The sequence below is a fragment of the Taurulus bubalis genome, assembly GCF_910589615.1.
Source record: "Taurulus bubalis genome assembly, chromosome: 9".
Lineage (NCBI taxonomy): Eukaryota > Metazoa > Chordata > Actinopteri > Perciformes > Cottidae > Taurulus > Taurulus bubalis.
In genome coordinates, this window is record NC_136597.1 from 14,762,637 (window position 1) to 14,785,220 (window position 22,584).

General features: G+C 40.8%; 4 protein-coding genes across 6 annotated transcripts in view; 1 reads left to right on the top strand and 3 right to left on the bottom strand.

Moving 5' to 3' along the window:
* Window positions 1–2,512, bottom strand: part of otogl (otogelin-like) — a gene marked incomplete at both ends in the record, with an annotated part of 28,025 nt that extends 25,513 nt beyond the window's left edge. The window contains 5 exons of the mRNA XM_079223317.1: window positions 964–1,056; window positions 1,159–1,237; window positions 1,495–1,540; window positions 1,874–1,916; window positions 2,440–2,512. Coding sequence (XP_079079443.1) covers window positions 964–1,056; window positions 1,159–1,237; window positions 1,495–1,540; window positions 1,874–1,916; window positions 2,440–2,512 — 334 coding nt within the window. The remainder of the gene's footprint in view (window positions 1–963; window positions 1,057–1,158; window positions 1,238–1,494; window positions 1,541–1,873; window positions 1,917–2,439) is intronic.
* Window positions 2,513–4,255: 1,743 nt separating this feature from the next.
* Window positions 4,256–7,674, bottom strand: LOC306741417 (synaptotagmin-1-like; the record flags this gene model as incomplete). The annotated part of the gene is made up of 8 exons (XM_079223698.1): window positions 4,256–4,462; window positions 4,551–4,684; window positions 5,120–5,237; window positions 5,517–5,684; window positions 5,771–5,938; window positions 6,055–6,168; window positions 6,610–6,791; window positions 7,530–7,674. The coding sequence occupies 8 exons, from the start codon at window positions 7,672–7,674 to the stop codon at window positions 4,256–4,258; spliced, it is 1,236 nt and encodes a 411-aa protein (XP_079079824.1).
* Window positions 7,675–11,682: 4,008 nt separating this feature from the next.
* On the top strand, window positions 11,683–14,162 carry bbs10 (Bardet-Biedl syndrome 10; the record flags this gene model as incomplete). The annotated part of the gene is made up of 3 exons (XM_079223697.1): window positions 11,683–11,897; window positions 12,030–12,992; window positions 13,129–14,162. The coding sequence occupies 3 exons, from the start codon at window positions 11,683–11,685 to the stop codon at window positions 13,946–13,948; spliced, it is 1,998 nt and encodes a 665-aa protein (XP_079079823.1). The 3' UTR covers window positions 13,949–14,162.
* Window positions 14,163–15,154: 992 nt separating this feature from the next.
* Window positions 15,155–21,319, bottom strand: cd9a (CD9 molecule a). Of its 3 annotated transcripts, none has more exons than XM_079223700.1 (8): window positions 21,225–21,319; window positions 18,260–18,362; window positions 18,024–18,121; window positions 17,482–17,556; window positions 17,142–17,243; window positions 16,522–16,611; window positions 16,119–16,202; window positions 15,155–15,998 (listed from the first exon to the last, which is right to left on the bottom strand). In XM_079223700.1, exons 1-8 carry the CDS (start codon window positions 21,291–21,293, stop codon window positions 15,933–15,935), a joined length of 687 nt encoding a protein of 228 aa, XP_079079826.1. In that variant the 5' UTR covers window positions 21,294–21,319; the 3' UTR covers window positions 15,155–15,932. The 3 variants fall into 3 exon arrangements, with proteins under 3 accessions (XP_079079826.1, XP_079079827.1, XP_079079828.1); XM_079223701.1 differs by lacking the exon at window positions 21,225–21,319 and adding an exon at window positions 19,681–19,794; XM_079223702.1 differs by lacking the exon at window positions 17,482–17,556.
* Window positions 21,320–22,584: the final 1,265 nt, after the last annotated feature.

Below are 22,584 nucleotides of genomic sequence, written 5' to 3' on the forward strand. Positions count from 1 at the left end.
AAATCCCTGTAGCTGGTGATGCCAAGGTGCTGCTTAGACCCTCCCCAATCTTAGCGGGTGACGGTGAGTCACATCCTCTGATCTTATCAGTGAGTGGCTTGTCATGCTGATGGAATTACGAAATTGAAAATTTTTCCAGTGTGTCCCAATCATATTGAACATTTTCAGAAGATGTGTTCTGTGGCATCAGCTCTGATCCATGACCTTCAACATTTTGCATTACATGGGAGAACCTTGATTATTTGTCTTGAATCAGGCTTTCATGATTTTTTTTCAGGAACCTTGTTATAAAGCTATGCTTTACTTGACTGTGCTAAATATTTGCATTATTTATCTTCTTGTTAATAGTCTATTTTAGGATTTCATTTCCAGCCTCAGTTCAGTTACAGGTTCCTAAGTAACTATATTGTTTCCAACATGTGTGGCACCACAAAATGAGATTGCTGAAAAGAAAAATGTCTTTACAATAATTGTGACCTCAGATCTCGCGATAGTCATTCAAAGGAGTCTGTTCAGATTTCAGAATATAGAAACCAGAACCTTCGTCACTCAGCCCTGACCCTATTATCTTAGTGCAAGTAATGTTACTGTATATCTGCTGCTGTAAGGAGTAAAGTATATGTCTGTATAGGGAGGACAGAAAGAGAGAGAAATGTGGGGAAATTTGATAATTAATATTGTAGTGTGTGCATGTAATTACCCTTTGTTGAATGATTGGTGAGTCTGAAGTGCGCACACACACACACTCACACACAATCATTTTGATACACATTCCTGTTTAAATGAGTGTGTAACTGTATACTGTTTGCTGATATTAAAAAATGACGGAAAAAAACTCCATACCAGGAAAGGTGCTTGTCAATCAACAATAAAGATGTCATGTGGATGATATTCTGACAAATCTGATCCAACGCAAAAGGAAGATAGTATAGGTGTGTGTGTGTGTTTATTTGTGTGTCTTACTGATCTGGCAGCGGTCTCCCAGTGCCTGGAACTGAGCACAATCACACACACCGCCATCCTGACACCAGCCACCATTGAGGCAGCCGCAATATTCTGGGAAAGACAAACTCAAGTTAATCTACCCCATCTACCCTATCTGGGTCATGATGGTGTTAAGCATCTGTGAATGGGTTGTTTCATAAGTAGCATATTTACCTGAAGAGGAATCTCTGGCTGTGTAGTTGTGTAAAAGGCTGCGTGACAGAGTACCCTCTGACAGCAGCGGTCTGTATGTCTTGGAAAACAATGAACAATAAACGCTTAGAGTAGTTCCTTAAACAAGTCTAAAGCTGTGTCACTGATGAACACCATCAGTGACACAGCGCTGTACCGTTGGTAACTTGCTGCTGGAAGTTAAAAGTTGCGTCAGGTTGAGTGGGAGAAAGTGTATGTGTGTCTCATTCTTTACAAAGACAGCTTTGTGCGGTTAGGGTGTTGTGCGCTTGTGGGTGCCCTGAACTCCTCTGGTTCTCTTAGGTGTAGTGTACCAACCTCCTCCCCGAGGAGATCCCGTTTCCTCCGGAGTGCATTAGCCCTTCTGCACACACACACAAACATGCACATTAGTGGGAAGAAACAGTCAGAGGGGAGACTTAAGTGCACTTTACACCACTTGAATTCAGACTACACACTATTCTTAACTGAACCCTTGCATGCACAAGTGCACTTGCAAACACACTCATATGCCGTCTCTGCCACACACTCTAGTGACAGAACCAGAAAGTGCAAATGCATCACAGACAGTGGTCTGTGTGAGGATGACCTGTGAAATATCATACAAGTAATGTTTTTTTTCACAATATTACTTATATTTTGGCCACACTAGTAATGTCAGGTAATATTTTTTTCCCCATTCCTTCCTTGTATTTACCTCTGTATTCTTCCTTCTGCCACTGAAAGTCGACTCTGAGCTCCTAAACACAAAGTTATACGATTTTTAATATACATTTAAAATGTGTATCGGTTATTTATCTATTCTAAAATAATAAATTTAACAAATAACAAATTTCCCCTTAGGGATTAATAAAGTATATATCTATCTGTCTATCTATAATTGTTGCAATGTAGCTAAATGTAGATCAAGAAGAGTCCTCTCAGAAACATTTGAGTAATTCTATGTCATTTGTAATGATTTAGCAGTTAGATGCCATGTTAGGAAACAACAATATGAAGGGAAAGTAAGGGAGAGCCGTGTGCTTTATGACATGTATAAAAGCAAATGACCACTAAAGAGAAAGAAAGGTTTCATCAATCATATTAAAAACTAGCTTTTAAAACAAGGCTATGTGACTTAACAATGTAAAGAATAGTTACTACTTTTGGTAGACCTATTTATATACCTGTACGTTGTTAAATGTAATTCACGTGCGTATATAAGTAACTTTATTGCAAGACTATCATAACATTTTTGGAGAAAAGTAAAACTGTCAAACTCACCCTCAAGTAACAACAAGTGGGAGATTGATAACGACATAAGAAGAAATCGTTTCACTGTCCACTTTAAGTTCATTTCAGAGTCCGAAAGGAAGTTCCGTCGAAACGTTAACGGTGCATTTCAATGGTCCCGGGAGGAAAGGGTTTAAGACGTGTGGTCGCACCGGGACGATGCTCGGTCGTACCTGTGAAACCTACCTGGTGGCGACAGCCCCCCTGAGCAGATGACGAGGAGCACCTGTGTGGGCAGGTGAGCGCGCGCGCTGCTCTCCGTCACTCCAACACCCGCAGCCAGCAGACAGGTCTGTGGTCACTCGCCTCTGTGAGAGACCCGAGGTCAGCCGCACCATCGCGGAGGTGTCACCTCCATATTTACGGTGATATATCCGGGTGCGACGTGACCCGGGGGTCACACCAATGACGTAACCGAGCAAAACAGAGGGCCGCGAATTTCCAACATTGCTGGACATAAGATAACTTAGTTTGGCTCAAACCAAATTATTGGTGAAGCTGTTGTTTTCCCCAATTTAAAGAAGTATTGTAACGACGCGTTAAGCTACAGTTAACGTTAGTTATGTTCATCTTTGGACATTTAACTAGCTAGTTTAGCAATCAGCCTGCCTAATTAAAAAAGTTTAGTTTAACGGAATAAATAACCAAGCTAACCAAGTCACTTAACCCAAGCTTTTTTTTTTTTTTTTCTGACAACTATCATTTTGGAACTAATCTGGCTAAATAGTAGGTAACTAACGTGGGGTTTAGGTGAACTAAAACTAGCCAGGTCGTTTTTACCAAGCCACAGAAAAAAAGGGCAGCGTGCAAAAGTAGTAAGGCAAAAGTATCGTCTATTCTTAATGTATTTAATCAATGTTTATGTTGGTGAAAGGCATGAGGTTGTATTTATATATATTTGTTTTATAAAACCTCATCTTGCCACATGCCTTGAAACTCGGTAGCTACGCAGTTCTGAGTTGCTGTCCTATGGTAAACTATTAACTAACTCAGTATGTAACTTAAATAACTGCCACATTTGGAAATAGGATTTCTGATTGTCATCAAAGCATATGCATGTTACTGACCACAGTGCCCTGGTGCAGACGTAATAAAAGCAGCATCTGCACAATATAACACAGTCCAATGCAGAATAGCCCAATAGTAATATTATTATGAGTCTTATAATGCTTATTGACTCTCTTATTCCTCTTATATTGTTCAGCCTATACAGAGCTGGACACAAGATCTGAGGAAGAACACATCCTGAACCGAATGATTTGTCTTTAATCTATCCTATGTTGCCATCTACACTTCAGGCTCTGTATCTTTGTGTTATGAAGTATGACCACACCTACCGTCCACCAATAAATTGTAAGATGTTGCTAGAAAAAATGGAAATTTAGAGTACATACATTTCTGTTAAAGGAATTGGTAACAACCCATTATTATAGTAAAAGGCAACAGTTATATAATTATGTTGTATATCAGGTGTAGCTGACATCAACACAGAACAGAAGAAAGACACTCAAATTCAAAAACATCTCATCTGGTTTAACAGCACTGTACATAGTCATACATCTTAAAAGTCTTTGTTGCAGTTTAGGTATATGCAGTAGGAGGAAGTTACTGAAGGAAGAAGGGTTCAAGTCCATAAGAGTGACTTGCATAATGTCAAGGGTAAAACAGGGTATTATTGGTTAGGTTCACAGAGTTAAGGAGCTTAAAGGGTTCTTTTGGGGAATTAGGGGAGAGTTAGGAACATCATTTGGAAGTAGTTCAGGTAAATGCTGCAATGTCATATCCCAACAAACCAGGGGTCACAGTTTCATTTTTTTTTAGAAATTAAGACGTTGATTTCATCCTCCATTTTGAGGCTATGCCATTGGGCTATTGGCCTCCGAGGGTTTGCCAGCATGTCTTCCCAATGGCGTTGCTCAGTTCCAGTGCTGTTAATTCCCAGCAGCACTTTCCCAATGGCATCATTCTTCCCAATCTTATCATAGTCCAACACAGTCACCGCTACCTGCACCTTCTAGGAATGAAAATACACACAAAGAAAATTATTGAAATTTCTGATGAATGAATTGCATTTGTGTGTGTGTGTGAACAAATATATGTACCTCTATCTGTTCACATGTCACTTCAAAGCTGAAAGACTCGTTGTAGTAAGGGTTTAATGTGTTCTTCTTTGTCGTTGTTTTCTTTTTCTTGAGTCTTTTTCCATTCTGCATTAAGTGGATCTTCACATAAGGGTCTGACGGAGAGAACAGAGAGGTTTTACGTCAGAGCAACAGACTCACAGCCTGGCCCTGTTGCAGTTACTCCATCAGTGAAATGCAACATCTGTTATTGTAGCTCCTGACAGTTTCCATGAATTTGAAACTGCTTCTGGACACACCACTGAAAAGCAGTTCTAAGGTCTTAATGCTCAACCAGAGTTAACACTTCAAGGCTATTTAGCGCTTGAGTCTAGTCTATGATAAAATAACTAAAGATCTGTCTGCACACATTATTTAAATTTTCTTTTCTTTAAATGTATTACTTGAAAAGTAATAAATTAAATTATTTTTAAAAAGTGTTACTTTACTGTGGTTGCCTATACTAAAACAAATTCAGCACATTAATAGCCTGACATGGGGCTTAAACTTAAAACTAATGGAAACACTTTTTTTTTTACTGCTAGACTCACCTGATAATCCACCCACATCCATTTTCTTCAGGTTTTTGGCCTCCAAAATCACCAGCGTCAGCTTCCCTGCAGAAGGCACATACCTCAAGGACAAACATATGTCTCCAAGCCGCTCACTCTAATAATACAGAGAAAAAGAATTAAGGATGTTGTTGGGAAATTGCCTGCAAATGTATGTGCAAATATCAAAATGAGAAAGTATGTGATTTTGCTCAAGCCAAAGAGACGTCAAGCATCTGCTACCTTTTTCTCTAAACACAAAGAAATACACTATTAAGTCAAATGGGATCCAGTGTTTCCCACGGAAAATCTAAAATCAAGATGTCTTTTATCGTATGCAACTTTTTGCATCCCTTTTTTCAAGTTCAACTCTTCCTCTCTCACTGTGCGTGCCCACCTCCTCCTTCTCTGCCTTCTGCAGATCCCTCCACTCCTGCAGAGACTGGCTGAAGTCCACACCGCTCATCAGTATCTTCACAGCTCCAATGGCATCGTGTTTTGAGAAACGGTCAAAGTCGTACACGGTCATCACCAGTGTCTTCCCGCCTAGCTCGGTGTATGGTATCTACAGAACACAATTCAAAGACAATAACTTGAAACATATCATTTGTCATGTGGTAACAATATTTTACTTTGTATTGATCAATTTACCTTAAATGTGAAAGTCTCATTGAAGGTGGGTTCAAGAGTCTTCCTATGAACTTTGGTTTCAAACTTTTTCTTTTTGTCCGGGAGCAGATAGAGTTTAACGTAGGGGTCAGAACTACCGCCCACATCCATTGCAGGAAGTTCAGCAGCCTGCAAGATGCCGACTATCAGCTAGAATGTGATAGCAAAGGAAATTAATAAGAGACAGGAGAAGTATTAGAATGGTGCCATTTTAGAATTGACAGATTGTGGGCAAAAACACGTCATAGTGAAAAGCAGCATCTCACCGTATTATCTGTGAAGTTATAGTCTAATGTGAAATGTAGTCTGCCCAGCTTCTCCTCATCCTTGGGTTCATTATCTGACAGCTCTGTTTTGTTGTCACCTTCATCTTTCAGCGGCTGCAAGCATACAGAGACGCACACAAATCACATGCAGGTAAAAAAATACAGCTTTACAAGGCATCAATGAAGACCTTCTGTCTCACAGCTTGTGGAGCAGCTGTGTGTGTGTTGTTCCTGCAGTGTAGCCTTACACATCTAGAGGTAATTAAACAAAGATAAAGTTGCCATATAAAGTTAATCTATTGTTTAAATGAAACAGTCATGTTTACACCTTCACTGTGTTTAAATGTGACCATCCTTGAAGACAACAACTCATCTTTGACATCAACCTTTACTACAATGTGAACAATGTGCAAAACATCCATTAGTCCTAACACACAGGGACACTTTTACTAGTCCTGGGTGACCCGGATGTCAGGACTGTGATACATTGCAAGGACAATACATCTGCAAGGGGAGACTGTGTGTCTGTCTGTGTGTGTGTGCGCTGTAGCTTACCTCGCTGTAACCTCCATCCATTTCAGTGTCAAAGCCGCCATTGCTCTTCTCTTTTTCCTTTTTCTTGTCCTTTTCTTTGTCCTTGTCCTTCTTTTTCAAGCACTTCTTCCACACACACACAGCACACGACAGCACCACGCACAAACTCACGATGCAGAGGGCAGCAACAGCCCATGATGGCACTGCAAATCCACATAAAACACACAAACATAGACGATGATATGCATTTGATTTACATACTGTTTTAGTCAGCCACTAGAATACAGTGTTCCAGATGTTACCCTTCAATTTCACCTCAAGATAAAAAACTATTCTCACACAGTCTGAAAACACAGACAGGGTAATCAAACATAAAGGTAGTCAGAAACACTGGGGAATGCAATGCAATCCAATACTATTGTACTTAAGTCATATTTGCTTTGCTGTGGTGTAATGCTAGATTGCAATATATTCTACGGTCTTATCATGTGTCATCATTGTTGACGCAATATATGATTGTGATATCAATTGACATATTCAAATACAACATTTCATTTTTCATGACTTGCAGTTTTGCTTCTCTGTTATAAATGCACATAGCATTACCAGCAGTATGCATACAACTCTGGCACATCTGAACTTGTGAAAAAAAGATGAACCGATAATGCAATCCAATCAACATGTATATGTATATTTTATTTGAGTAAATGCTTGTCTGGCTTTTCATATGCAGTGTGACCCTTCCTCGTTCATTGATGCCTCACATGCTTTACAAAAACCTACAGATTTTGGTGATGGATATTTTACACAAATATATTTTGAGATGCAAAGTGTAATAACTGCACCATAACAGTTCCCTTGCATGATTGTACACGTTTACATTATACCTGACCTGCCTAAAGGTCCACAGGGATTGAGAATGACTTAGATGTCTGACTTACTGGGGATGCTGTGCTCATTCATGAACTTGTTGTGACTGTGGCCTCCAGATTGCTTTTGGCCTGGAGAGGTTGTTGCATTTGGCAAGTGGGTTGGGAGAGCTGGGGTGCCTTGTGAAGCTGGGGAAGCTCGACGGTTCCCAGTCATTATTTGAGGAGTGACAACAGATCCGGAATTAAACTGGTGGAGAGACGGAGATACAGAAAGATATTGTCTCAGCTTTGAACTTGTGCAAATTATGGAACATTACGCTTCAACAAAACAGAAATAGGCAAACCTGTAAATCCCCTCCAAATGTGCAAAAGATTACATTTGATCCATCCCAACTGACCACATAAACGCACACACACCAGAGCAGAGTTTCCATAAATGCTATTGATCAGATGTATTTGTAGCAATAATCTGCTTATAGACACTGTATGACCATCAGTGTCAAATGACTTGTTTCTGCTGCCCTGGCACTTGAACAGAGGATATGCAACCAGCTGTCTCTATGAAAGCTGCTGACATGGAGGGGAGAGGGACGGAGGAGAGGAAGGGGACAAGGTGGAAGCGTCACGCGTGGACTGCTGCTGTTCCACAGTGAGCTGCTAGGGGTGAGAATCATGGATCAAGGTCAAGAAGAAAAGTCCCACTGACGAGACTTGACTCCCAAGCGCAAAAATCGTTTGCACTTGGGAGTAATCTTTTTATTCTGCAGACATCACAGGTATTGAGTATCTGGGGTTGTGATCGAACACTGATCTCAGTTTATGTCTGCTTTTTTCTGAAAAGACAGAAACCACCACTGATTCACTAACAGCTGCACGAGAAGAAGAATTCAAGATACATCCAACGAAACTTAAATGATACCAACAGCATGTCTCACATTTTACAAGTCTTTAACACTGATCATGTTGTCAAGCATTCTTTCTGATTCTGATGTGCTTTTGTGAAAGTGTAATTAAGAAATGAATTATAATGAATAATTCACAGCTTTCATATTTTCATGTGTCAGTACAAAACATAAATGTTTAAATTGTCAAAATTTGCATTTTTCTCTCACACACACATCTGCACATCCGCACCATATAACGAATGACTCATCCGCATCATAACGTCCCTTAACTTCAGTTGTCAATGCAGCTTAAACTATTTCTACACCTGATCTAAAAAGGTTACAAATTCATTACAGCATATGGAATATAGTGCCACTGCAACGTTGCAGCTCTTTACCTTTAAAATGACAACTTTAGAGAGCTTTGTCTTTAGCTTGACATCGGATCTTTTTTCAACCTTCAGAAAAAATGAATCTTTCAGTAGAAGCAAAGAAAATAACTGAAATTTACCCATGATAATGTTGTATCCGGTAAACACCAGAATGACCAGCGCAGACCTGATTAATATAATTTATCTGCGATCATGGGTTTATGCACGGTTACACGCAGCACAGTCGAGAGAAAAATACATCCAAGTACTTTTCTTTGATGAAACAATTGAACAAAAGGATCCAGAAACTTACCTGTATTCAGTCGTCCAACGCAGTAATGTCCAGATTCACAGGTACTCCTTTTCTTTACAGGGAAGTGGAAGAGGATGATAAAAGATGAGAGGACAAGAGAGGACCAGAGAGGGCCGGAGAGGACCAGAGAGGGCAGGAGAAGCGTTGCAAAACAGTGACGTAGGGAAGAGTTTTCTATTACCAGTTCTTAGACATCAAGAAGAAGAGTGCAGGTGTATGGAAGCTGTAGTGAGAGAGAGAGAGAGAGAGAGGGTGGGGCAAGATAGGGTTGGGATAGGTGGCGTTGCAGCTCGGTCAACTTGTGTTGCTTCCCTCTGTGTGTGTGTATGTGTGTGTGTGTGTGTGTGTGTGTGTGTGTGTGTTCCTTGAGAATTTGTTCTTTCCTGTCAATTCAGGTCTCAAGGGAGCATGGGTGCGTACGTCTGACTCCCCACTTCTTGTGACCTCTGTCCCCATTCCTACAGGTCACCCTCAGCAGGCCAATGATGCATATTCATTAGTGTAGTGACATGGCTTTTTAAAGGCTCGTTAGCATAGTGAGAATTCAGCAATAGAGGACATTTACATTCAGAGTGGACAGCTCTGTATGTGTGTTAGTGTGTGTGCATCTGTACATCTGGCAGTAGCTGCAGAACTGTCTCATATTGTCTATGTATAGATGATGTTGCCTGATTTAGAATGTAAGGATGTGGTTTCTGCAGCAACACGGAGATCAAGTTCCGGCCCCGCCCCGTTCACCTTGAGGTACCAGAGATGCACAGAGATACTGTAGAGAAGGAGGGATGAGACAGAGGGACATATAGGGGGAGGGGAATGGGCAGGGGTAGAGTGGTAGCGCAACATAACCTCTGTCTGTGACTTTTTAAATATAGACTATTTATTTTTCTTATGACAAACATTTTTGAACAATTTGGATTATCACTCATTCAAGTGCGCTATTTGCTGTTTTTACGACGCCGTCTGAAGGCTAGCTAACTCAAGCTCATGGTTAAATCTGGATTTGACATTTTGGGCTCAGTACATTTATTTTTGAGGTCCCATTAAGACATATGATGTATTTTAGAAGGGAGGCCTGGGAGCCAATTATATATAAACATAATAACAACAAGACAGTTCAGGCTGACAAAAGGGTCATCACATATGGAGACAAACAATTTGAATCAGTTACAAATATCATTCAATATATGTTGTTGTGGTTATTAGCTCTGAACTCAACTAAAGATGTCTGCAAAATAAATTTTCCTAATTTCCTAAATATAATCGGATTTTCATTTGGAGAAAAACATATAGCCATTGCACATGTGTTTAGTGACCCAAAAAAAACACAGGTGTTACTAATAACATGAACTGAGTATCCCAGCAACCCATGACAGTGCAACTTTGTGCCCACATGCAATAGCACAGTAGCCATTAAACTTAACCACCTAAATGGAATTCAGCCGTCATTTTATTGTCTCTGTGTTTTTGTTTTAGGTTTTTACTGTAATAGACTGTAATAGTTGTGCTGCAGATTTTCTTACATATTTATCTACACATAGCCCCACTATTATCAGCCCTGTAAAGCCATAATATCAGTTAGTGAAAGGAGATATGATGTTAACAAACAACTTGTTCATGCAAACATCCACACTGGTTTATAAAGTCACATAACAGTCCAGGAAGCATGTCGTCACATTGTAATAATCCTGAGTGTAAAAAGGAAACATCCCTTTTGGACATACACTGCTGCGTAAAATGTACACAGTATATGTACCAAGAACACTGTTACATATGTAAATCAATGTACAATAATGATGTTGGTTGTCGGGATAGAAAACAGCTCATACACCCACTCGCTAGGTGGCAGTAGTCATTTATGTCTAATTTACGACGACGTCACGAACCACCGAAGAAGCCTCGTCTCGGATACAGCGATCCTGCTGGACTGAGGCTGAGTTCTCTCAGATTAATATCACATTCTGGGGAAGAAACGGCTTGTTTTTATTTGTCTGGCAGGTAGAAAGTTGTGCTTTTAAGTCGTGTGTATGCTGCGTGATAAAATGAGTTCAGCCGCTTTGCGTTAGTTCACTTCGTACAGCGAACGAACCAGAAAGCGGATAACATGCTGACGTCATCTACGTAACTTTACGTTGAAATCGGTGATTTGCGCTCAAACGCATTTGTGTGGTGACATCCAGCTGGTTACAGGTAGTGCACCGGTTATCAGAGACACACAGACTGTTGCTTAAAGATACATGTTATGCCTCTATACAGACTGTACCACAACACACGTCATGCATGCATTATATAGTGTAACGTACATTAAGTGTGTCGGCTACATACACTATATTGAATAATACATGACATCATGATTTCATAATTGCAAATCACTGTTTATGTTGTATATAGTGGATGTATATTATATAGTGAATAGATATTAGTAGAAATAGTTATATGTAATTCATTATTTATTATAAGTAATGCATACTCCGGGCGCTCTTAACCGGTAGTAATTAATTAACAATAATGATAATATTAATAATAATATATATTGCTTTTCATCATAAGCCAAAAACTTCTATCTGAATACTGCCTGTGACGCTAAATAAAAAAAAAAATACTGTCTGTTGCCTATTTTTTAAATGTATATTTATTTTTTTGCAATTGATAGTTGAATGTGTGCCTCTCAGGGTGTGGTGATGCCGCCGGTGGAGCGTCTTCATCTGGAACATGTTCTGCAGACTGTGTGTGTGTTGGAGTCAGTCGTCCGCCGCAGTTTTGGCCCTGAAGGAGGACAGGTGCTGTTCACACAAGACACAGGACAAGCCATGTTGAGCCGCAGTGGGACTCGCATTCTCACTGCACTACGACTGGAGCATCCACTGGCCAGGTAACACACACACACACACACACACACACACACACACACACACACACACATACACAAACTACTATTTCACCTTTATAGTCTTTTTCAAGGGTCATTTTGTCCTGTGATTTAGCTGTGTGTTTTTCATTTTAGGATGGTGGTGGAGTGTGTCTTGAAACACAGCACTGTAACAGGTGATGGATCCAAGACATTTATACTACTCATGGCGTCATTACTACGGATAATTCATACAACAGCCTGTAAGGAGCCTAATGTGTCTCACACCTATAACTCCAAGGCAGCGGCACAGGCTGCCACTGCCAGGCACCTGGCTGACAAAATGCTGGCATTTGCATTGGAGGAGCTGAATGATCTTATTGCCATCGGAGTGGTCCCGTATGGATGCCGTCTTTCTTGGGAGGATTTTACTGCAAAAACACAATTACAAGCACACACAAACAATCACTGTGTTCAACATCTGCTGGCATCCTTCTTTTATTCACGCCTGGGTCGCACCCACTGTGAGTTCATGAGCAACCTCACCTGTGAATTTCTCACTCACTGGAAGATTGAAAATGACTTACCTTCCTCATCACTTCACTTTGTAAATGACAACTTGGCTGCCTTGCACACACCTGTGTCAGGCTTCCCTATTAGTTGTTCACGTTTGATTAAGGGGCAAGTCATTCACAGGGACTTTGCTGCACACTGCCCTCAGACTGACCCCCAGCCAGTTAAAGCTGTCGTTTTCACAGGGTACCTGCAGCCAAAATTGCTCCGTGCAGAAGAAGTGCTGGAGCTGGGGTGTGGAGAGCAAGGGATGCAGAGAAATATTGTGCAGTTTAGCGCCTGGGCAGAAAGGTCACTGGAGGGAATCATTGCGAACCTGCAGAGTTTGGGTGTCTCTGTGCTCCTGTCTGCAGTGAAACAGTCTGCTGCTGTCCTGGCTTTAGCTGCACAGGCAGAGATGTCCATTGTGGAGTGTGTCAGTGAAGATGAGCTGTCTCTCTTTGCAAGGCTAAGTGGGGCCACGCCTGTCGGAGTCTGTTGGATGATTGAACCAGAGCACGTTGCTACACTGACCTTTTGCAAACCAATACTGCTGGGAGCTCATAGGTATGGCATCCTCTCTCTCTTTCTCTCTCATACACTGTGTATAAGCAACGTCACACATATGGTACAATGAATATTGGTTTACACATACTTGTATCAGGCTTTGATTTATGGAAGTTAACATTTTTCTCTTCCACAGGTATGTCCATGTGGCTTTCCATGATTCAGAGGAGAGTGTCACTGTTGAACCCTGTAGTCTGGTCGTTTGTGGCCTGGGGGACGGGCAAACTGACCAGTATGCTTGTGCGCTTCGAGATGCTATCCGCATGCTTCTTTCAACTTGGGAGCCCATTGGTACCACTGCAACTACGGCATCGAAGAGGACCTTGCAGTCAAACAAAAGCGCATCTTTATATACGAACAGTCAGATCGCCAATGCAATTCCCTTCAAGCAGTTTGTGTTGGAGCCAGGCTGTGTTATACCTGCTGGTGGGACATTTGAGTTTCTCTTACACCATGCCCTCCTGCTACATGGCAGCAGTTGCTCATTTTCTGATGACACAATTATGGGTGTCCCTGCTGTTTCCCAGCTCTTGGCAAATGCTCTACTGAGCGTGCCACGACAGCTTTACTCCCACAGTCCACGACGTTTCCTGCAGACTCAAACCAGACTCCTGAGTTGTATTCAAAATCATTCGAGCCCTTTCAGCCTCGCACACAAACAAGAACACAACACAATCCTCATGCAGGTTGGGGATGAAAGGGAATGCCCCCTAGAGGAGGGTACACTAACCAAGCATTGTTGTGGAGAAGCTGACCCATCACCAAACGTTTTTATGTTGCACTCGGGCCTTGAATCTGTCTCCTGTAAATACCAGGTGCTTTTGGCAGTGCTGCAGTGCGTCTCAAGTCTTCTCCGTGTGGACACCGTGCTGCACACACACACTGCTTTACACACTCGGTCACACAGACTTCCAAACATTTCCTGGGAAGACTCGGAGGACGAGGCTGAAGAATGAGATTGTATTATGTCCCGAGATTAAATCTATAAACATATTTTCTCTCAATACTTACTATATAGTAGGAGGAAATCTTTTGTAATTTTCGTTTTTTGTATGTCCAGTCTTTATTTTGTGTATATGTATTTGAACACCAAGTTTGTTCTTCCACTGAGATAGTAAACTACATTTCATGGCAGAACTCTTGTGTGGTTAAATTTATTGGCGAATAACATGTTTCCATGCTTCCCTACCAACTAGTCCTGAATAAAGGTTAGGTTTGGCAATAACAGTATAAAAGAAATCTTAGTGTTGATCGCTGTCCAGGACAGAATGTGTCGTTGTTTTCAAATAATTTAGTCTTTATCTACTGTGTTAATGTGAAGTAGTGTGAGTGATTAAATGTGGATGTTGGACTCATTAGGGTTCCTTTTTTTCCTCCACATTTCTTTCTTATCTCAGCTTCCTGCTCTCTTTCCCTGGCCAACACATATTACATAAAAGGCACACACACAGAACAGTATGGAGACATCGTCTCACGTAGATACACACTCCATTTTATAATCAGCGTTATCTATATCGTGGGGGTTAGGGTGTCTGAGAGGGCAACACCCGGCTGTCAACAACCAAATCAAATTGTACTTCCTTGCGCTATAATCAGAGGAACTCTAACTCTATTTTCACCTCTTTCTGGTGAAATAGTGAGTCATTGAAAATTGCTTGATTAACGATCATACATATTTGTGCTGTTTACTGTAATCAGTGTGCACCTAGTTTTCAACACAGATTTTTCGCATTTAATTGTGACGGCATGACTCAGAAACGAAGACAGTTCTTGGCTTGTTTTGTGCGTCGGATCAAACATGAGTCACACTTGATGGTCACAAATATCTAAGAGGAAAAAGCTGGGCTAAGTATTCAGAATGTTTTTGTACCCACTGCGCACACGGAAAATAACCTGGAGGTTGTTTTCAGTCTTATCAAGGCTCCTACGCCCTTCTAAACCTGACATGCTCCCTATATCTTACACGCTAACTCTAACATACCGAGCCAAACATTTGTGAATCCATCAAACTAATAGTGAAGATTCTTCTTTCTAGTTAATTAACTTTACTCACAGACCTTTTGAGAATAGGCTTAATTAAACATTACAGCTCATTTGGCTTTTTCTGTGTGTGTGTGTGTGTGTGATTGCCTGCCATAATATAATTCCACCCAGCCGTCTCAGTCAGTACATTTTGGTTTAATTGGTAATCATTAATATTTGTCTCTGTGAAACGTAGTGCATATGGTATAAATCAACCCAATCTCTGTAAAATAAAAACATTATAAAATACAAACCACATATTAAACATATTAAATGTACTATATTATCACCTAAGTGCATGAATCTTTTATAAATAAAAAATAGAAGACATTTACAAAACATGACAAAAATCAAAGGCGACTTTAGTAAAGGGTGAGTACAAAAGGGAACAAATGAAATGTCACAATGGAGTAACTAAGATGCTACTCACTGCAGTACACAGCTCGGCATTGAATTGGCTACTATAGTCACCATGGTTTGACTTTGATATTGTAAGAAAAATAATTTCATTGGCTGCTGCTGTATTGTGCTGAAGTGGTAGTGGCTTCCTTTTATTATGGCCCTGATCCATGACTCTTCTGTTTGAAGGTGACCCCCAAGTGATAGCAATAGAAGTGTGATCAATATACAATAATATGATCTTTTGTTTACACGTTTGACCACAAAATTACACATTTCTGCACTAAATTGCCACTGAAGAACAGATGACACCCATTCTATAGTTGGGCCTAATAACCACATTACAAACTGGGCTTAAGTGTCAGCAGCATATATCTGATGGATTATGTAATAATCTGAAATATCTGCACCCAGCCTAGTTTTCTTGAACAAGTAGTGTTACTATTGGCAGTGGGGAGTCATGTGACTCGAATGACATCATGCAACAATAACAAAGATTCTGCGATGTGATGGTGGGGGTCACACCACCTCCCGAGACTTCCTGATGGCGCAGCACAGGAGCATGCTAAAGATCATCCCAAACACCTATAAGAGAGAGGGAGACGCACGTTGCTTGTGTTTGTATTCCATTATTTCTGCACTGCGTTCACCCTTCAGGGCAGCAGATACTGAACTTCAATGAGTTACAGTTAATCACACGCTTACCATAACAATACAGATGGTGATGCCCACTCCTCCTATGACGTGTAGTTTGGAGTCAAACACCTCATCAATGGCGTCAGGGCAGCTCTGCAACACACAAGCACAATTCCTTTCAATTTTCTCTGAATCTATGCCGAAACATGACTTGTTGTATGGCATAGGCAGCATGAGAGCTCCAGTAAACCATTGTTGTCCATGAGGGAATTGCAAAGGGAAGACTAATAAACTACTGACACACATCAGACCATCATTGTGCATTTAACAAACAGTAATTTCTCAAGCTCTCAGCTGAAAGTATGTCTGTGAGATGATGTTTCTTATTGATTGTTTTTCTTTCTTTAGCTCTTGACGGAAGTACTTGGCTGTGTTGTTATCCAATCTATACAGGCGTTGAGGGTAGTTGTACCTTCGTAATGAGCACCTCAAGTGGCTCCCCCCGAGGACAGGTGTCTTTGGCAGTTTCTACGACAGAACCAGTTGGCCCACAACAGTTCAGCTGTAAACACACACAAAGTCAGACTTTTAAAACAAGAAAAAAAACTAAAAAAACTAAAATATCTAATGCTAAATGTTTTAAAGGAATAGTTGTTGTTTTTTGTCCCCAAAGTTGTCGTCACATTAAAAAGGCAACCAGTTGAGACACCTCACAGAAATACTGGATGTATAAAATGTAACAACTAGTTACCCCTCTATTGGAAGACATCGAAAATATGTTTTAAAATAACTATTTGTGCACAAATTAAACAAGTAAGTTGTTCATCAGTGAGCTTTAGAGGTGCTGGTAGGCTTGGAGTCTGTTGCCTTCTCCTTACAGTATTTACAGCTAACTGCCTCTAAGTACACTAACAAACAACATGAATGAGCTTATTTCCTAAAATGCTGAACATTTCCTTGAAGGTCAATCTGCAACTTTGTCATCATACACACTGGATAATACTTGTTGTGGGGAGTTTTGAAAAGTATTGCCAAATTCCTTTTAGATATGATCTGAGTCGGTCTGAAATATAACGAACAGACGATGCTCACCCCGGTTTGAATCACCCGCAGAGTCTCTTTCAATCGCTCATCTCCTGTTGCCTTGAAGTTATTGTAGGTCTGCATGTAGAACGTTGTGATATCATTCACCACCTGCAACACAGCAGCAAGCAGCCAGGATCAATCATTTTATATTTACACAACTCACTTTGTTTTGCATTGCTGTACCCTTCATTTTATGATTTATTTTAGTTTGTGGCTTGTATTATTTTCAACATGGTGTTTTGCCTCTGAAGTACTTCTTTAAATATGTACAGGGATTGTGACTGTGTTGTTAGGTTTTAATACAAATAAAACTATCAATGTAACCTAATTCAAACATGTACGTTACCTTGCTTTGGTTGGAAAATACCCAGATTCCAGCCGCAACCTCAATGGCAAATATGATAAGCAGGAAGAAGAAGAACTGCAAAACCGAGAGACAGAATTAAACTCAGCTGATTGTGTGAAGGTGTGCTTCCATGCATGCGTGTGCGCCTGTCTTTTGCGCGCATGTGTGAACAAGTAAGGTCATTTGAGTGTATGAACCCAATTTACATAGGCTCCTCCTCCTGAGAGATTTAGTACAAGAAGATTAGGCCTAGACAGAACGGGAGGGAGGAGGGGAACAAATGTAAGAAACTCTAGAGACTCTTCTCTGGCATTGACACTGTTCAGTAAACTGATGAATGAAGCTCGTATTTCTTAGCGAGCCCAAGATCAGTCCACAATCCACACTTGTTTAATTTACATATTAAGTCCAAGTGCTGGTGAGTGAGACTACACACACACAACAACTCAGACAGGGAGAAAGAAGTTTGTGGTTTCTATAGAGTTTAAATTGTCTGTTAGTTAAGTCAAAGGTTACATGAAGTGAAAAAAAGTGGTACGAACCAGTCCCAGCATACAGGGAGACTCCTGGATGGCACCACAACATCCCAGAAAACCCACCACCATCATTAGTGCTCCAGCTCCAATCAGGATATATACACCTACACGAACATAGAGAACATCAGAGATAAATACAAGTCCTTTTTTTTGCAGAGCTCACATAATCCAAAACTGTACTTTTACCTTTGCTTCAATGATAATGCAAAATGTGTCCAGCTCAAGGACTGAGAGCCTCTTACCTGTGTAAAACACATATGGAGACTCTGCTCCTTCAAACAGGCCCTTGGTCTTTGGGTCTAATCTTAGCCATAGGCCTATAGCAAAAACAGCAGTGCCTGCAAGCTGAAACACAAAGCATTTAGATTTTCTCATACAGCACTGCAATTAGTTATAACCACACTAAATGCATTGTGCACACTGTACACTGTCAGTCTGAAATGTACAGTAGCAGGATTAATCTTACTAGAGTGCCCTCTCCATGTTTATGCATGTTGTCAACTAATTTAGCAGGTTAGGATTTCAACCCAATAAATAACAATTATCTTGTTGCTGTCTGAATTAAACTCTTCTTTCATCAGCTGCTCCCAGTTGTCATTTCAAATTTGCACTGACAAGCCCAATCTGGACGCCTTCTGCAGGTCTCACTCGAACAGATTTTCAGTTTCAGTTCTCAGTGCAGGAAGAGGTTTCCACAGTCCTCGTGTCATATCTAACTCTTTCCCAACACCAGAATGTAAATTAATATGCTGGCTTTATGAGGCTGCACATCAAGTGAGAGTGACCATTTAAAGACGATGCTCAATCAGCAACTCTTACATCCGACTGTATGTCGATAGAACAAACATTGGTAATCATCTACACACATCACAATTCATTACCATTTAAATGTTGCATCACATGATATCATGGCTATAGGTCTGGATGCAGATGTTTGTAACTCCTCACCAATCAGATATTGACACTCTAGTGGTATTAAAACACATTGAAGGGGAGGTTGACGTACTGTCATGTGTGCATGTCAATGTGTCTATCGAGAATACAAGACCAGTCTCACAATCAGAGAAGAGAGACATGAGAGTATAACCAGGTCAATTTGCCTTTTTAATGGTCACACATTCCCTTATACATCAGCATTATGTATTTAATATTGACACAAAGTAGCGTGTGCCTCCATCAACACAAAGCTGCATGCATGTTATTATGTATGCATGGTATTGCATCTGCAGGACTTGTCTTTTTACATAACATGAGAAAAAAAATGCACAAAAGTCAGTATTTTACACTGGTGCCATATTGTGTCGTGTTGATACACAGGCCCTTCCTTACAGGGCTCGTCAGCATAGACGGGTCAGTGAATATTTAACTGTGAGAGCCTAACTAAAGATGGCAGTCTGTTTTATTCAGTAGGTGTGCGTGTTTCTGTGTATATTTGACTGTTCTTTTGAGCTTTTTCACTGTGTATACTTTCTGTTGTATAATCTTTATTATGTTCTATTGTTTAGATTAGAGCAAACCACAAAAGAGTGAATGTACAATAGGAAGCTTCTCAGCCTCGCTCTCTCTCTCTCTCTCTCTCTCTTTCTCTCTCTCTCTCGTTCTCTCACACACAATGGCACACAACACATGAAGACACAATCATAAAAAAGTAAAGCACACTTACCCAGAAGAAAGCGTTGAAGACAAACATGAGATATTTCACACACTTTATTCCCCCAGCGACAGTCATGCTGATTCCGTCTACACAATGCACCACTATGAGTAGGTAATAACTAACTTCTTCCCAGACAGGAAGTCAAGCATAATGGTGTCAGTTGAAAATGGTGGTGGACAGTGAAAGCATTTTCCTTACCACGCCTTCAAACTATCACCTGATATAGGGAGTGTCAAGAGAGTTCAATGTTATAGGAATTGTGTTCCTTCCTCTCTTTTGTTACATGTCCATGCATGCACAGTTTGGGGCTTTAACTACTGCATTCATGCAGGTTGTGCAGGCGTACAGGTTTACAATCTGGGAGGTAGCAGCACAGTGGGCTCTGTTGAGGCACGATGACATAAAACCTTTTCTGAGTATACCTCAGATTATGTACTGCTCTGGTGTTTAAACTGTGTGTGACTATAGCTAAAAGAATGCGCTGAAGTATATACTTCCTACTCCTACTCCCAGAAGCTGCTTTTATTGAAAGAAATGTAATTGTACGCTCCTGTTGTGTCCAGACAGTGCTGAGATCAGATAGCTGTGTCATGTGATTTGTGTCTGCATGAGCAGGGCTATGACCAGTGTGTGTCATCTTCACTTCCTGCTCAATCCAAATGGGGGACATCTATAGATGTATAACCGTGTGTGTGTGTGTGATGTGTGAGCATGATGGACAAGAAGAAGTGCACTACAGTACATGGTTTTACAAATTGTCAGTTTTTGCATTTTTTAATCTTTGTGGTTGTGTTGCATGGTAGGTACCCTCCCCCTCCCCTCTCTCTTTCTCACTCGCTCACATATATACACATTGGGAAATCCCTATGCCCCTGTAATGAATATAGTTGTCCATGGCTCTATCTATAGCTGCACACATTATAAACGTTCATAAAAGGGCAAAGCATCCATCCGAAACCACTCATACATACAGAGATCACAAACAAACGGTCACAACAAGACACACCCTGCAGGCTTAGCAGGACACAAATAGCCTGTACGGGATAACCAGGATTCATTCACACACAGGCTGGCTCGCATGCGCAACTCTTCACATCACATTTGGGAGCAGACGTCTTAATAATTATAATTATATCAGTATATCATTCTTCACCACAATAAAGTGCCCCCCCCCCCCCCTCTCCTCCCGCCATTATTAAAATGCCGTGCGCGCAAACTCCAGAGTGAAGTCTGCGCAGTGGAACTGGGTCACTTGGCCACTGGGGATTATCCCTCCAACCCGCTCGGTCTCTCCATGCGTAGTGGGACACTTTGCGTTTGGTTGTGGCCAGCGCCAGAAAGAATGCGTATGGCACCCCAGAATATAGCCTACTGTGATAAGCAAACGAGGACGCTTACGATTCTGCATCTGGGACGCCATAGTTACTTCACTATAGTAACTTGCTCACACACTAACGCGCATGCTCGCTCTTATCGCTCACCCACACACATTATATACAGACATGATGCATATGTGTATACGAGAACACTACATATTCTCGCTTTAAACTCACCCAGAATATCAGGTTGAAAGCAAACATCAGGTATTTGATGCACATTTCTCCTCCCGACAGCGCAGCCATGGCGGTACTTGGGCTATGGATCTCACTTCTGCTGGTATCACCTAATTCAGATCTACGGTAGAATGGAAGACCTTCTAAATAACAGTCAGTATGCAGAATGAGGTTATTTGCCGACGCGCAAGCACTGCGCGCGCCGTGCTGTGCGCGCCTGTAGTGGTCCGCCCCCACACATAACGGACTGCAAAGGCAAAGCCTCCTGTAGCTGTTCTCTCTTCTCCTTTCTTTTTCTTTTTTTTCTTACAAATGTATTTGTTACTTTATTATTTAACATGTTGTTTCCCGTTTGCTTCCTTAAAATAGCCCATATATGTTATGTTTTTTATTACCTTTACTTATTCGGCAAAGTCCTAATATTCCTGCAGGATCTTTTTGTGGGACTTTTCAGTGATGTAAATGTTAACATTCTTTAGCATTTGTATGGCCTTTGCCTCACTACCATAGCGATCATATTCGTATAGAGGGGAACAGCATTTGCGAATACACAAGTTATATACTTCTATCTTTCGTGTCTCCAAATTAAATTACTGATTACTTCCTTTTTAAACGGTAGCCTAGTGCTCTGATAGGGAACCTATAGTCTGTGCTCAGCGTGTGTCCTTCCTGCAGACAACAATGCCCTGTGAAGCAGCCTGCGGTGGGTTTTTTGACCGCAAATTCCTGCAGCAGCCTCGGCTGTGCGATGACGTAATTCTCCCAGAATATGAAAGACGCGTTCATGGATTGATTATGCTGTCCATGAATGAATACGGTGCACGAGTATGACAAAGTGACCAACCTCCTTATCCAAGTCATCAGTCTGACTTTATTTGTAGTACATGGTATTCATAGTGTGTGCATGTTGGTGTTGTGGTCTTTCTAACCATTTCTGCTGCGGTGCACATTTTACATCCACAGACAGTTCATTTGGCACAATCTATGATGCATAGAACTGTATAAATGGTAACTAATGGATTTATTAATGCTTAACAATACGATAGAGAACTGTACTTATGAATATAAATACTTGAAGACTGATTAACTTTTGCTGGTGACCCATTATAATATATTACTGCATCACAACCATTGATTACCAACATTAAACTGAACTAAGATCTCTTTTAAGGACGACCTGGTCGAGAACAGCAGCAACTAAGAGGTTCAATAATTAACAGTAAAGCACATTGAGGAACATTACAAAGATCAGATAAAACATGGCAGATATTGTGATGTCACAGTAGGAAAATTAATGCAGCTGAATTCCACATTGTTCCATTGTTAATGTTATTAGGAACAGCATGTGCTTTTAATAAAG